Here is a 14,358-nt window from a genome sequence, read left to right as displayed (position 1 = left end):
TGCTGAAGTCTGTGCACTCTATCCCTAGCATGCCCATCCCCCACCCCCAGTTTGGATAGCCATTCATTCATTTGTTCATTCTCCCCCCCACCCACCCGCAAACCCTAGTGCTGAACATCCAACAGAGGCCTTGCACACACTAGGCAAGCATACTGCATCTTCTTGATCTGCAGTAGAGTGGCGCGGTCTCTCAGTGTAGCCAAGGATGCTTACTGGCAGCCTTTCTACCCACAGTTAAGAGAATGCTCTGTTCCAACAACAAGCTCCCGCCCATGCTCAGGATGTGGTACACAATTATCAGCAGTCCACAGACCGGTGAGAAGCCTATCTTAGCCACGATCATTGAGAACTCGCACTACAATTCCTGCTATGAGGACAGCAACGGAGACAGCCAGGGCCATGCCACGATAGACGATCAGCTGTCTCCCGGTCAAGATCTCCCCGATGGTGGGCACTGCATGCTGGCTTTCTTCTACCACCAGCGGGCCCGTCTGGACCTCCGGCCTGACGATGTCTGGCAAAATAACTCCATCAATAGCGTCTCTTTCCAAGATGGGCAGATCTGTTTGAAGAGGGCAGTGGGACATTCACATTGTCACTGTGGTATTAAAAAATGACCCTCAATTGTCAGTTAGTATATGTGAAATTACGTAAGAAACATTTAACAGGAGAGTTTAGAGTTGGTCTGACAAGTTATGGCAGAGACAAACGTTACTGTCACAAGAGCCGGAACTCACAGACTCGACCTCTCTGGACAACTGAGCTTCATACTTAGTAAGAGCAGAAACAGAACCGTAAAGAGAGTGGCCCATTACCTGCTGGGGTGGGTATTGTCTCTTTGTTGCTTTTTAGCCCAGCTCGAACTTGTGCCTAAAAACAAGGCTGTATGAGTAAATGAAGTAGAGATTGAGTCCAGCTGTAGCTTTTTGTTAAAACGTCAATTTAAAGCTAGAGCTGAAAGGCTATAATACTGGGCACAGCCTTTCCTGGCCACGAGAATGTCACATGACATATTAAGAGATGGTAACATCAGAAAATGACTGATCTCCCAACGCTCCGCTAGCAGCATTAATAGACAAGCTGACAGTTTAACTTGTTTGCACTTATTCCTTTAGTGTCTCCAAATATGGATAAAAGGACCAAATCTAACAGTCAATGACATCACCATCTAAAAGCTAGTTTACTGACCAAGTCAATATCAATTTTTCCTTAAGGCTTAATTATGGGTCTGGGGGTGTTGCCTGCCTACATGCCTGTGGGCCAGGCTATGCAGTATCCATGGAGGCCGGAAGTGGGCACTGGGTCTCCTGGAACTGGAGTTACAGGCAGTTGTGAGCTACCATATGGGTGCTTGGAACCAAAGAGGAATTCTCTGCAAAAGCAGTCAATTCTCTTAACTACTGAGCCATCTCTCCAGCCCTCAAGTCAATATTCTATATATTCTATTCCCTCAACAAATCAACGTGAACTTAAGAAACACATAATACATCACCATTAGGCAAAGCCAGAGGGATCATAAAACTAAAAGGCAACAGCCAGAATTCCTGAGTTCCCCCTCCTTATTAAGAGTTCTTCCTCTTGGCCATCCATCTGTGGATGGCCTTACATTACATTAGGGCCTCACCACAGTGAGATGGGCCATCTCTGCTCACACACTCATGTGGGTCACCACCCCTGCCCACATGCCCCACAAATCACAAATATTTAGCCTTAAAAAAATTAACTTTGTAAGAATGGGCCAAAAAAAAAAAGGTTTTTAATTGAAGCATTAAGAAGAGCTAATTGGCATAAACAGGAAACTATTTTCTAACACTATTTTACAGAAAAACAAAGATATACTGAAGCCAATTTCAGTTTTCTGGGGCTGAGTCCTGTGGTCTGGAGACACCAGTCAACTCTACCTAAGAGAAACCATCTTTCTGTCCCCCTTTGGCCTCTCCACGTAGCCAATGTGGTTCATGATTCACTGCTTGTCTTGAAACTGGTGGAATTTTAAATTATCACTTCACCCCAAAAGATGCCTTGCGAACCACGAGATCAAGTGTTGACGCATTTTAAAACAACACGGAGATTTTTACCTGCTCTGCGACTCTATTCCAGTTTGTCCTCCTGATGTAGATTAAATAGGAGACAGCTTGGGAGAAAACACAGACTACCAGTCCAGACCAGAGGCCTGTGGGTACAAAATGAGCATCAGGGCCATCAGTTCCGTCCCAGTAATCATTAAAACTCTTCCCTGATAATTCCCAGTCAGTGGAGCAAAAATTCAGTTAAATTAACTTCTCAAAAAATTGGATAGACCGCAATCTGTCATCGAGCTTTTAGAGACACTGAAGGACAGCGATGAGCAAAGAAACACACTGGAAATGCAAAGAGTGCTAGGTGTGACAAGTTATCTCTGGTCATTAATGATGACCTGCAGCACCGTCCGAGTGAGGTAGAGACCTGAACCAGCCTAGGGAGGGTGCAGGCCAGCCGTACAAACTGAGGCAGGAGGAGCTTGCTACCGGAAGAGGCCAGCTCGGGAGCCCCGTGAGCAGAGAGGCCAGGAAGGAAGTGACAAGGTAGACAGAAGGCCATGGAGGACATGTGAGCCACGGGAATATCCAAGGGTTACTATTTGTCCATGGGAATTGGGACCCACGAAAGGGTTTCAGACTGGTGTATGTATGGATGGGTGTGAGAGCTGGTATTTTCAAAACCTTGCTTTGATGCCAGGCGTGGTGGCTCATGCCGACAATTCCAGAATTTAAGAGGCCGAAGCAGGAAGTTAAAGGTTTGAGGCTTTCCCAGGATTTCTAATGAGTTCCAAGTCAGTGTGGGGAAAGAGTGAAAATGGGGAGAGGAAGAGGAGGCAGAGGGAAGGAAGGAGGAAGGAAAGAGAGAAACAGAGGGAGGGGGGAAAGAAGGAGCTCGCTTGGGAGACATTCCTCTAACTTTACATGAAAACTCTGGAGCATTTGGGAATGCAGGGATGGCTCAGGGGTTAAGAACACTTCCTGCTCTTGCAGAGGACCCAGGTTTGAGTCCCACAACGGTCTGTAACTCCCATTTCAAGAGATTTGATGCCCTCTTCTGGCATCCACAGGCACTGCACACATATATACTCAGGTATACACATATTAAATAAATCTTAAAAAATATTAAAACTCCATAAAAGAATACGTATGAGGAGAAACAACTATGGATTTTTATTTTATGTGTATCAGTGTTTTGCCTGCATGTAACCGCACCGTGTGTGTGTGCAGTGCCCAGAGAAGACAGAAGATGGTGCTAGATCCGGTTGTGAGTGACCATATAGGTGCTGGGAGCCAGACCAGGGTCCCCTGTAAAACATCAGCTGCTCTTAGCCCCAGAGCCATCTCTCCAGAAGAAACTATTCTTAATCACTTGAAAGTCAACAGTGCCTGCCGAGCCCGCTGTGCAGAGTTGAAATTCACACTTTAAGTTGGGACTTGGTCTCCCGAGTCACTCCTCAGTCATTTGCTGACATTGATGCTCACGCCTACTCCTGCAGACACTAGGCGGAGGCTGGGGTAATCCCTACAGCTGAGACATAGATGGGGTGGTGGTGTACATCCTTAGATATGACTTTACTCAGGACCATGTGAGTGGCGTGTATATGTTGGATGCTCCTCCCCTGTGTTTTGTAAACAGGAACCAATCAAACGCCCTCCAGAGGAATGAAGACGCAACATGTCTCCTCTGCCAGCTGACATTTTGAGTTTTGCAAAGAAATGGGAGAAATAAAATTTGATACCTGATAAAAATGTGCTGCTTGGACACAGAGTGGGGAGAGTGGTTTTCCACACATATTGGGGCAGCCATGCCGTCCTCTAGCGAGACTTTAAGAAACAGTTCTGAGGATGCAGCCCAGGGCAATCATGCGTGACAGGCATCCCCAGATCCAACTGCACTACTTTTAATAGGAAATAAAATTCATTGCTACTTTAAACTGAGAGCAGCTCAGTTTCTGTTTGAACCTTTTATTGTGTCAACATGAATAAACTATGTAATTATTAGAAATGCTTTATTATTTAAAAACATATAGAAAATAAAAACATGAATATATACACAAAAGAACTTTTAAATTACTTGGCACAATTCTACAGATTTTGATCCTCAATAAAGCATTTCTAATAATTACATAGTTTATTCATGTTAACACAAGAAAAGGTCCAAACAGAAACTGAGCTGCTCTCAGATGCAAAAAAAAAAAAAAATTCTTTAAAAAAATCCCAGGTTAAACAGCTTCATGGAAGAATTCCATTAAATGCTTACAAAAATAGGTAAATCTTATTTAACTTGCATTGGGGCATACAAAAAGTTTGAACTTATTTATGAAGTAAGCATTGTATATAGGAAATATTAGCTCTAACAAGGGAGTGTCTCAGTGGCAGAACACTTGGCTAGCTCACGCCAGGCCATGGGCTCAAGCATGCAAACCCAACAAAAATACACAATAAGTGAAACTACAGTGAGCCTGCCACAGTCACATAAATAGTAACATAGAAGTCTAACAGCTCGATTGGCATATCCTAATCAGGATGATCATAAGGAAGACAGTATTCCCCACCTTCATAGTTCATCTAAGGCTAAAAATTACAGAATTGTTTCCACCAAAACAGCATTTGTCAAACCCTCAGACATTTTTGTTAAAAACATTCCATAAAACAGATTCCACAGTCAATTATTTTCAATTTTAATTTATTATTTGTGTATGTAATTATGTATGATTGTGTATGCATAATTGTGTTTGTGATTAAGTGTATATATAATTGTGTATGTATGGTTGTATGTTTATGATTATGTATGAACAGTGGTGTGTGTATGATTGTGCATGCATGATTATGTGTGTATGAGTCTGCATGTGATTATGTCTGTATATGTAATGTGTGTGTGATTGTGTGCATATCTAATATATATGATTGTGTGTGTGTATATAACCATATATGGGTGTACAATGTGCGTGTGAGAGTGTGGGCACATGTATTATGATGTCAGATGACACCTTTTAGTAATTACTTCTCTGTTTTCACAGTGGATTCCAGAGACTGAACGAGGTCATGAGCTCATGGCAAGTGCTTCCACCCACTAAATCACCTCACAGCCCTCCACAAACACTTCTTGGGCATGACTTAAAGTCATAGGCACACATGCACATTGCAGTCCCAAATCCACCATGCCCTTTAGTGGAGAAACACTAGGAGCGTCATGAAAGCATGAGAACCAATAGTTCTGTTCCACTGCCACCGCCAGGGCTCATTCCTGCTGCAGCAGGCATGGTGCAGGAACGCCTCCCTTCCCACAGACCAGCTTTCCAACCAGCCGCTTTACACCTCAAGTGAATGATTTGACTACAGCAGTGAGATCTGGGTGAATCGCTAAGGAATCAAACGCATACCTATTATCCCGAGTTTAGCAGCAAACATCAGAGACACTCCGATAGGGAAACCAAGCCCGTAGTAACCGATGGCGTTCAGGATAGCACCTATCTTCTGCTTTCCTGTACCTCTCAGGACACCGCCACAGGTGCCCTGCAGGGAGGAAACCGACAGCAGCATTGCAGGCTGGCACAGCTCATTACATCAAGTTCAGAGTACAGTGCCGCTGCCCCACAGACCACACTGCCCAAAGCAGGCGTCACAGATGAAGGAAACCGCCCTGTTTCAAAGACCGCTGAGGAGCGCAGCAGCCTCTGTTCCAGAGCTGTCGGGCCATGTACTGGGCTCTGTCCACCGACACAAACTAGAGTCCCTAAGGAGGGAGAACTGGCCTGTGGGCATATCTGTGGGCGTTGTCTTGATTAATGATTGATGTGCGAGGGACCAGCCCACTGTGGGCGGTGCCAACCCTGGGTAAGCAAGGTCAGGGGGAGCAAGGCAATAAGCAGCCTTTGAGTTCCTGCCTGGCTTCCTTAATGCTGGATCCTAATGAGTAAATCAAATAAACCCTGTCCTCCCCAAGTTGCTTTTGGAGGTGGATTCTGCCACAGCGACAGAGAACCAACTAGGACAGCAGCACTGCTGTGCTCACCCGTGAGCACCCACCTCCAGAGCCATGTAGAGGAAGTGGAGGAAACCTCACAGGAAGGAAAGCCACGCCACAAAGAATAATGGCTCATGCTAAGAATAAGCCTCCTGGGATGGTTCTGGAATGTGGCCAAAGGGTCTTTAAGCAGCCACAGGTCCACAGAAGACCAGCCCAGGGAGAGACCTAGAGGTCAGCGTTAGCTCACCATGACCCGGCCTGCCTGGACTGATCCGGCAGTCACCATGTCATTTGACTGGCATTCTGTTAGATGGGAGCCAGGCAAGGACCCTTGACAGACATGCAAGCATTAAGTCACAGACATGCGATTTTCAGATACCAGAGTGAAACCGCTGCATACTCACTGCAAGTGCATCAAACAGGTGGAAGGGAGCAAAGATGGGCATCACTTGGCTCACAAGAGAAACGATGTCCCTGTTCAGGAGGAGGACAGCAGTGAGTGGCTTAGACACCCTGGGTGAGTGGCTCTGGATACAGGTGCTTTCAGCTAAGCTGATGACCTGAGTTCCAGCCCCAGGATCCACGTGGTGAAAGGAGAATCAACTCCTATAAGTTGCCCCCTGACCTCCCCACATGTACTGTGGCACGCACATTCACAAGCATGTGTTCATGTGCACACGCACACACTATTTTTTTTTTAAATCACAAGTCTAACAATCCAGGGCAAACATTACATTTTAAGTATATGATAAAACCATACTCATTAAATTTGCTAATATATAGAAGTTCTGACACTATAGAGGAGTTTTTCTTCTTTTAAAAAATTATTTATTTTGAGACAGAGTCCCACTAAGTTGGGCAAACTGTCCTTGAACTTGCAATCTTCCTGTCCCTGCTTCCTGAACATCTGCAGTTACAGGTCTGTTCCAGCAGACCAGGTTGATAATGGTCTATTTTATTCAATAGATGATTTCTTATACATAAATCATTCTGTAATTCCTGTTACAGAAAACACAATAAAAGTGTAAGATTGAGTCTGTGACTTTTGCAAACACAGCCTCAAAGGAGGGACTGGCCACGACAGAGCGCTGCCCCTTAAGGCACCTCTGGGATTGAGACTAACCCACAGGCTTTCTTCTGTTTCTCAGAGCAAAACTCCACTCAGGTCTGAAGAATGGCATGGGTACAGCAGGAGTGGGGTGGAATTGCACAGGCTTGCATCATTCAAGCCTGTTTCTCCTCCTTGCCTGCCTCTCCTTGGCTGTGCTACAAGCTTTCCTGGGAAGCGAAGGGCAACGCCCCCTCCTAACCAGAAGAGGCAGGGAAGAAAGCAGGAAAGCAAAGGCAGTTTCTGGATGACGACCTACTTGTCATTGGTGAATATGTAGGCAACCACGTCCTTCAAGGCTGCAAGCAGAATTCCCACCAGGAGTGCACAGACACCTGGGAAAGACAAAAGGAGTCACAGGAAAGAACAGTTCTCCAGAACATGACAGAGCTTCTCATGGGAGATTTGCATCATTTACCAGGAAACTTAAGGCTGCAGCTGGGCTGAAGGGTAGGCACCTGCAGTCCCAGCTATGTGGGGAGTTGAGGCAGCAGAGGATTGCTTAAATTTGTGAACTGGGCATTCCAAACCAGCCTGGGCAACATGGTGAAGCCCTGCCTCCAAATTAGGGCTACCGTGTAACTAGTAAATTTCTCACACTCTCTATGAAAAAGCCAACTAAGATCTGCTGCCCTTGATTCCTTCCAAGGGAGTCTGTTACCCAGAGTTGAACCCTTGGGAACACAAGGAATACATTTTGGATGTTTTTGCTCCTCTAGTACTCAGGGTGAAATTTCATTCCCAACGCAAAAGTGAGGTAACTGAATCATGAGAGCCATGCTGCTAGGCGTAGGATAGGTGTTTTCTAAAAGGGCCTGACTGGGGCAGCCAAGTAGGTGGGGGGGGGGGGAGATCCTGGAAGCTGAGGGCTGACTTCACCAGACCTGGTGGAACTAGATCTAGGACTTGATCGGCCCCAAATTCTATGAGAAATGAACTTCATTCTTAGCAAGTTTATCCATCTCAGTTACCGTGCTGCAGAAGCACAAACACGGCACCAAATTCAGCATGGGCACCACAGAGACAGCTCACCAGCACACAGAAGAACAGTGGCACAGGAACGCCGGGCTTGCTCAGCATTCCCTGCCCCCAGAGCATTGCCTACTCGGACGCTGGCAGCCACACCAAAGCCAAAGGGCACCTGGGAATTAGCAATCAGAAGTCACAGTTTAAAAAGTGTGGGGGGAACCTGGATGCTAATGCAGTAGGGTCCAACCACAAGGAGACTTCAGACAGCTTTACAGTCTAACTTCTAGAGAGGGTTCTTGCTGCATCCAAGCTGTGTGACTAAAAACAGACGACTCGACTGCCTTGAAACCCATCTTTGTCACCAGTAAGCAGTGTGGCTCACCCCCACCCCCCACAGAGCCTTCATCCAAGCAAGCCAGAGCACAGCTGGATTTGTCAGGGGGTGGGGCTTCCTTTATTGGCAAACACACAAACACTATCATAACTTAGTTTAAAATACAGTCTACAAGATCAGATTTAGGTCTATTTATCTAGATGCAGTAGATAAATAGTTTCTAAAAACTGAACCACTGATATGAAAAGCACTGAGAACTCTTCTGCGGGACTCAGTGAAGGTTGGTGGAGCTGAACTCCATAATGTCACCGGTGGAGGGACAGACAAAGTACAGCTGTCAACCTGATGGGATCTAGAACCATCTGGGAAACCAGACTCTGAGCATGCCTACAGGGGGCTGTGTTGATGAGATCAACGTGAGAAGATCTGCCCACTACAGGTGGCCCAAGTCCTTAGTCTGGGACCCTGGACTGTACAAACTGAGAAAGCTATGGGCCGGGTGTGGTGGGCACGCCTTTAATCCCATCACACGGGAGGCAGAGGCAGGCAGATCTCTGTGAGTTGGAGGCCAGCCTACATGTCAATGTTTAAAGTGCTCACAGCAAGATCTTTCCTTGGATTTGCAGGCCCCAGAAGTCTTGATGTTTGTAGGGCCTCCTAAAAACAGGCAAATCCAGGATGCCAGACCCTGCCTGGGCTCAGCTCCTGCATGTTCCCTTTGAAAGCTCTTAGGAGATGAGACTCTCCCACATCTCCTTTGGGGGTCTTTCTTTTTCCAACATCTCTCTCCTGGGTTTTTGCTGAGAAGCAAGGGCCTCAGATCCATCCATAACAAAACCACTTGGAGGTCTTGTTTACCGTGAGAACCATAAAGAATTACTGAGTCTCCCTCCGTGTGTGTGTGTGTGTGTGTGTGTGTGTGTGTGTGTGTGTGTTCAGGTAGTGGGTGATGGCCACAGGAGCCAGAGATGGGATGGGAGATAGGAGGATGTGATGGATACAGACTTCCTTTGACAAGATGCCAGGTTCTGGGAACAGCTGTATAATGCTGAGTGTCACCAACGTCGGTAAACTGCAAACTGTAAGTGGCAAAGGAGGGCAGTTCATGTTAGCTATGTTTACCACAATGAAAAGTAAAAAATCACACAATGAACATGCCTGTAGTCCCAGCTACTTGGGATGCTGAGGCAGGAGGATCATTTAAGTTCAAGAATTCAAGACAGCCTGGGAACATGGCAAGACCCTTCTAGAAAATAAGAAAATCAACAACAATAAATAATAACAATAACATAAAAACTGGGAGTTTGTGACCTAACAGTGGGAAAACAGAAACCTAAACATGACAATTAGCAGGCTGCTACTGTTCGCCATACAACTCCATCCTCCTCCCTCCACATACCCACCACCCCCAAACTTCAGGCAGCTTGTCCCCTTAGCTGCCTCTCCTTTTCCCTTCCTACAGCCAATCCAGAGGGACCTGCCTTACCACCGCCACCGCCCTGCCTCCATTCCTGGCTCCCTCTGCACACTTCTCTTGGCTCCCGCCTCTGCACTTCCTTCCTCCTGGCTTGTGGTTGAGATTCCTTCTATTCCTACCTTCTCTGTTCACCGGGTCTGCTCTTCAACAGTCTTCTTTTGTATTCCAAGATAACCAACCAACTCCTTTTTTTTTTCATTTTTATATTTATTTACATGTCGAGGTGAGGTCTCAAACTATGTAGCAGAAGATGACTTTGAACTCCTTCTCTCCCTGCTTCTACCTCCCGAGTGCGAGATTACAGGTGTGTGCGGTGCTGGCAATTGAGTCCAGAGCTTCCGGTATGATAAATATTCTCAACTACCCTACATTCTGCCCTCACCGTTATGATTTTTTTAAGTGTATGCAAAATGGCTCATAAACCATTTGCCCGGATGGCCTATGTGATCTTTATGAAAATGAGAGGCAACCAGAGCATCTTGTGACAGCATGGGGCTAGGACATTTGAAAGGCATCAAAAGATACCAGGCACCACCCGTCAGATGTCCAAGCCAGCTAATCTGTATCGATCTGTTTCTCATTGTGCATCCTGCAGCCACACTCCCTCCTCCCCACATACCCTGCCCATCTACTTCTGTCTTCCTTGGCAGCCTTTGAGCTCCTCACCTGCGTGACTCCAGCAGCCTTCTCCTGCCTCCCCAGGCCCACACACCTCTGTTCCCTGGGAGCAAATGGGGCTGTCTTCTGCTCCACCCTCCTGCCACCCTTTCTCTTAACAAGTCCCCCAGCAACACCAAGTAGCTCCCAGCACAGAGCTCCGTCCAGGTTCTACAGTCGGCAGGCAACCCTGGGCTCCCGGGCTAGCTGCTCTTATCCTATGAAGCTCAGCTTAAACTAGGGAGCAGAGAGACACTCCCTACGACCCTGTTTGAAAGGTGCCCGCCTCTGCTTTTACACATCTCACAACCGGTTTTGCTTCTTATTAACCCGTCACACCCAGGTGAGACTCTGAGACACTCACATGTTTCTTTACCGCTGTCTCCTGAGCCAGCCACAGGCCCTCAGAGGACAGGAGTTGATCCCTCACACAACCGAGTCCCAACACTAACTGCACACTGGTTAGTTGACTTTGTCAGGCGCCCTGCCATTTAACACACAGGGTGTCATTCAGTCTTCCCTTGCAGTGTGGAGCTACGTGGCTACATTTCCCTCCCATTTGTATGCCAAACAAATTGAAACACAGAAGAGTTGGTAAGGAGCCCATGCCACACAATGGGAAACAATGTGGTCTGAACCCAACTCTTCCTCCCGCCCCCTCCACCTATGTTAAATGCAAGGACAGTGGCCCATAGGATTCACACAAAAGAAGGTGTAAAGTGTCACTCATGTTCTTACCATGTAGGCAACAGAAGCCAGTTCATAGATGACAGCCTGGGCCCCCAGTTCTGTCACATTAACAAGGCCTGAAACAGCAGACAATACAAGTCAAACAGTAGACAGGAGGAATAATTTTCTTTATGAAACTAGAACACATATATTTTTATACATATATACATAGGTGTGTGTGTGTTACAAGGATGCAACTGTACTGTGTCCCCAGTTTCTGACCCATACTTTTATTTAAGAGAAGTCTAGCTAGTTAAGTAGAAGAATAACCCAGATACAAAAATCCTAGCCATCTCCTCTTGGCAAGCTGCCAAGACCTCAGGCATGAAGACTGATGTGATCACTCTACAAACCCCTGCTCCATCACAGAAGACACCCTGAGGATGTAGGATGAGGCTCCTGGGGATGCAGGTGTCAGGAGCCACCCCGGGAGAAAGGAGGCAGGACAGCATGAACAGCTTTGGGGAAAACTGATGCAAGCAGCATCCACAGAACGTCACTGCTACTGTCTGAACTATAAAAATTACCAGAAATAAAACCAAAATAATTATAGCTCCAGCAGAAACATAGATCATAGCTAACACAAAGCCACACTCAGCTGGAAGCCTGTCAAAGTCAGCAAGGTGGTCAGATGATCAGGACACCTGAATTGGGGAGTTTGTCCTCCCATTCCATGAGCCACCCCTTCCTTGTTCACAAAACACAGGACAGAGCAGAGGGAAAGCCATGCCACTGCATGCGCTTACAGCTGGCTCAGGGCTCACGCCTGCAGTGCAAGCCCCAGCAAGTACCCCACAAAATGCCAGAGGATAGGAGCAGAGCTTCCATTTCTGAGAAATTCTGGACTGTAACTTCCCAGGCTGTGTGCAGGCTCCCCTGGGTGTGGACTGGGACTGCCCAGGTTGTGTGCAGGCTCCCCTGGGTGTGGATTGGGACTGCATAGGCTGTGTGCAGGTTCCCCTGGGTGTGGACAGACCTGCAAGGAAGGTCCCAATCTCGAAGGTCCACCATTCGATGCACACCATGAACATACTGGGGATGGCCAGGCGGGTGTAGGAACTCCACTCCTGGAAACACTCCCTCGTCCAACCTGGAGAACAGGTGAGAAAGCAGACATGCACTGTACAGCAGCCATCACACAGAGCCTGAGACAAGGGTGCCTGATCTCCAGCAGGATACAAGTGTGTCAGGGAAGACTGCAGCTTGAGAAGGAAGAAACTAAACTGGCAATGTGAGAAGCTGTCTCCAAAACCAAATACATAAGCAAACACCCACAGTGAGTGACCAGCTGGCACTAACCATTAGGCTATCGACAGCACCCTTCACCCACAACAAAGTAGAAATTAACAAAGATGGATAGATACAGGGAAACGGAAAGCCTTGTATCCTGTTACTAAGAACATAAAAAAGGTAGACTCCTCTAGAAACCAAGGGTGGAATAACTGTACATGATTCAGCCATTTTGCCTCTGGGTATAGAACCGAAAGTTCAATGGGTCTCAGAAGAATAACGGGATGCAGAAGAACAGTTTGTATGTCCCTGTTCACACTAGCATTACACAACGGCCTAACTGTCATCTTAGCGCAAGCTAGTCATCTGAGAGGAGGGAACCTCAGTTAAGAAAATACCTCCAGAAGCTCTGGTTGTAGGTAGGCATTTTCTTAATCAGTGATAGATGGAGGAGGGCCCATCCCATTACGGGTGGTGCCAGGGGTTCAGTGGTCCTGGGTTCTATAAGAAAGCAGGCTGAACAAGCCATAAAGGGCAAGTCAGTAAGCAGCACTCCTCTATGGCCTCTGCATCAGCTCCTGCCTCCAGGTCCCTGCCCTGTTTGAGTTCCTGTCCTGATTTCCTTAATGATGAACCGTGATGTGGAAGCATAAGCTGAATAAACCCTTTTCTCTCCAAGTGGTTGAGTGATGGGAGTAAAATTCTCAGCGTCAACCTTGAGCTTCACAAACACTTACACACTGTGCCCAAGCACATCAGAGTACAAACACATGCACACACACACACACACACACACACACACACACACACACACCCCACACCATATATGAATACATGAAACATAGAAGAAAAAAGGCACAATAAATTTCAATAAAGTTACAGTAGAAAGCCGGGCGGTGGTGGCACACACCTTTAATCCCAGCACTCGGGAGGCAGAGGCAGGTGGATCTCTGAGTTCGAGGCCAGCCTGGTCTACAAGAGCTAGTTCCAGGACAGGCTCTAGAAACTACAGGGAAACCCTGTCTCGAAAAACCAAAAAAAAAAAAAAAATTGTCAAAGTTACAGTAGAAAATGTCCTAAATGTAAGCAAAGAGGAACAAGATACATTTAGAACCCCTAACAGACATACCTGAGAAGAACCCTTCCATATTTTACAGTGGAATTGCTAAGACTACACAATAAAGAAATCTTAAAGTCTGTAAGAAAAAAACAGTCACCTTGCAAAGGCAAACCCAACAGAATAACATCAGACTTCGCAGTAAAAATCCTAAAAGTCGGGAAAGAGTGATTTTATACACACACACACACACAGAGCGAGAGAGAAAGAGAAAGAGACAGACAGACAGACAGACAGACACACAGAGTGAGAGAGACAGACAGACACACACACAGGTGGGAGAGGAGAGAGAGAGACCCATGAGAAAGTAACTATCCGAGGCCGGGCGGTGGTGGCGCACGCCTTTAATCCCAGCACTCGGGAGGCAGAGGCAGGCGGATCTCTGTGAGTTCGAGACCAGCCTGGTCTACAAGAGCTAGTTCCAGGACAGGCTCCAAAGCCACAGAGAAACCCTGTCTCGAAAAACCAAAAAAAAAAAAAAAAAAAAAAAAAACAAAAAAAAAAAAACAAGAGAAAGTAACTATCCATCAAACAAGCTTTCTACATACAGCAAGGCTATGTTTTAAAACCAATGAAACGGGCTGAGGCTGTAGCGCAGCCGGTGACATGCTCACCTAGACCACGCAATTCTGCCCCAGAAGCACATGAACAAGGCATTGTGATGCATTCCTATGATCCCAGCAAGCAGGAGGTGGAGGGAGGCAAGGAGAATCAGAAAATCAAGGTCTTCCTCGCCTACACATCAA

General features: G+C 46.7%; 1 protein-coding gene across 1 annotated transcript in view; it reads right to left on the bottom strand.

Annotated features, from left to right (window-relative positions):
- Positions 1–306: 306 nt before the first annotated feature.
- The window catches only part of LOC119812714 (multidrug and toxin extrusion protein 2), a 34,020-nt gene continuing 19,968 nt past the window's right edge, over positions 307–14,358 (bottom strand). Inside the window, exons 9-17 of the mRNA XM_038327571.1 lie at positions 12,242–12,355; positions 11,275–11,342; positions 8,132–8,240; positions 7,359–7,434; positions 6,396–6,465; positions 5,405–5,537; positions 2,079–2,173; positions 816–870; positions 307–562 (exon numbers count right to left, since the gene is read on the bottom strand). Coding sequence (XP_038183499.1) covers positions 330–562; positions 816–870; positions 2,079–2,173; positions 5,405–5,537; positions 6,396–6,465; positions 7,359–7,434; positions 8,132–8,240; positions 11,275–11,342; positions 12,242–12,355 — 953 coding nt within the window. The 3' untranslated portion in view covers positions 307–329. The remainder of the gene's footprint in view (positions 563–815; positions 871–2,078; positions 2,174–5,404; positions 5,538–6,395; positions 6,466–7,358; positions 7,435–8,131; positions 8,241–11,274; positions 11,343–12,241; positions 12,356–14,358) is intronic.

This window comes from Arvicola amphibius, chromosome 4 (assembly GCF_903992535.2).
Source record: "Arvicola amphibius chromosome 4, mArvAmp1.2, whole genome shotgun sequence".
Classification (NCBI taxonomy): Eukaryota; Metazoa; Chordata; class Mammalia; order Rodentia; family Cricetidae; genus Arvicola; species Arvicola amphibius.
Note: the sequence above shows the minus strand (reverse complement) of the source record. Positions and strands in the feature narration are given on the sequence as shown.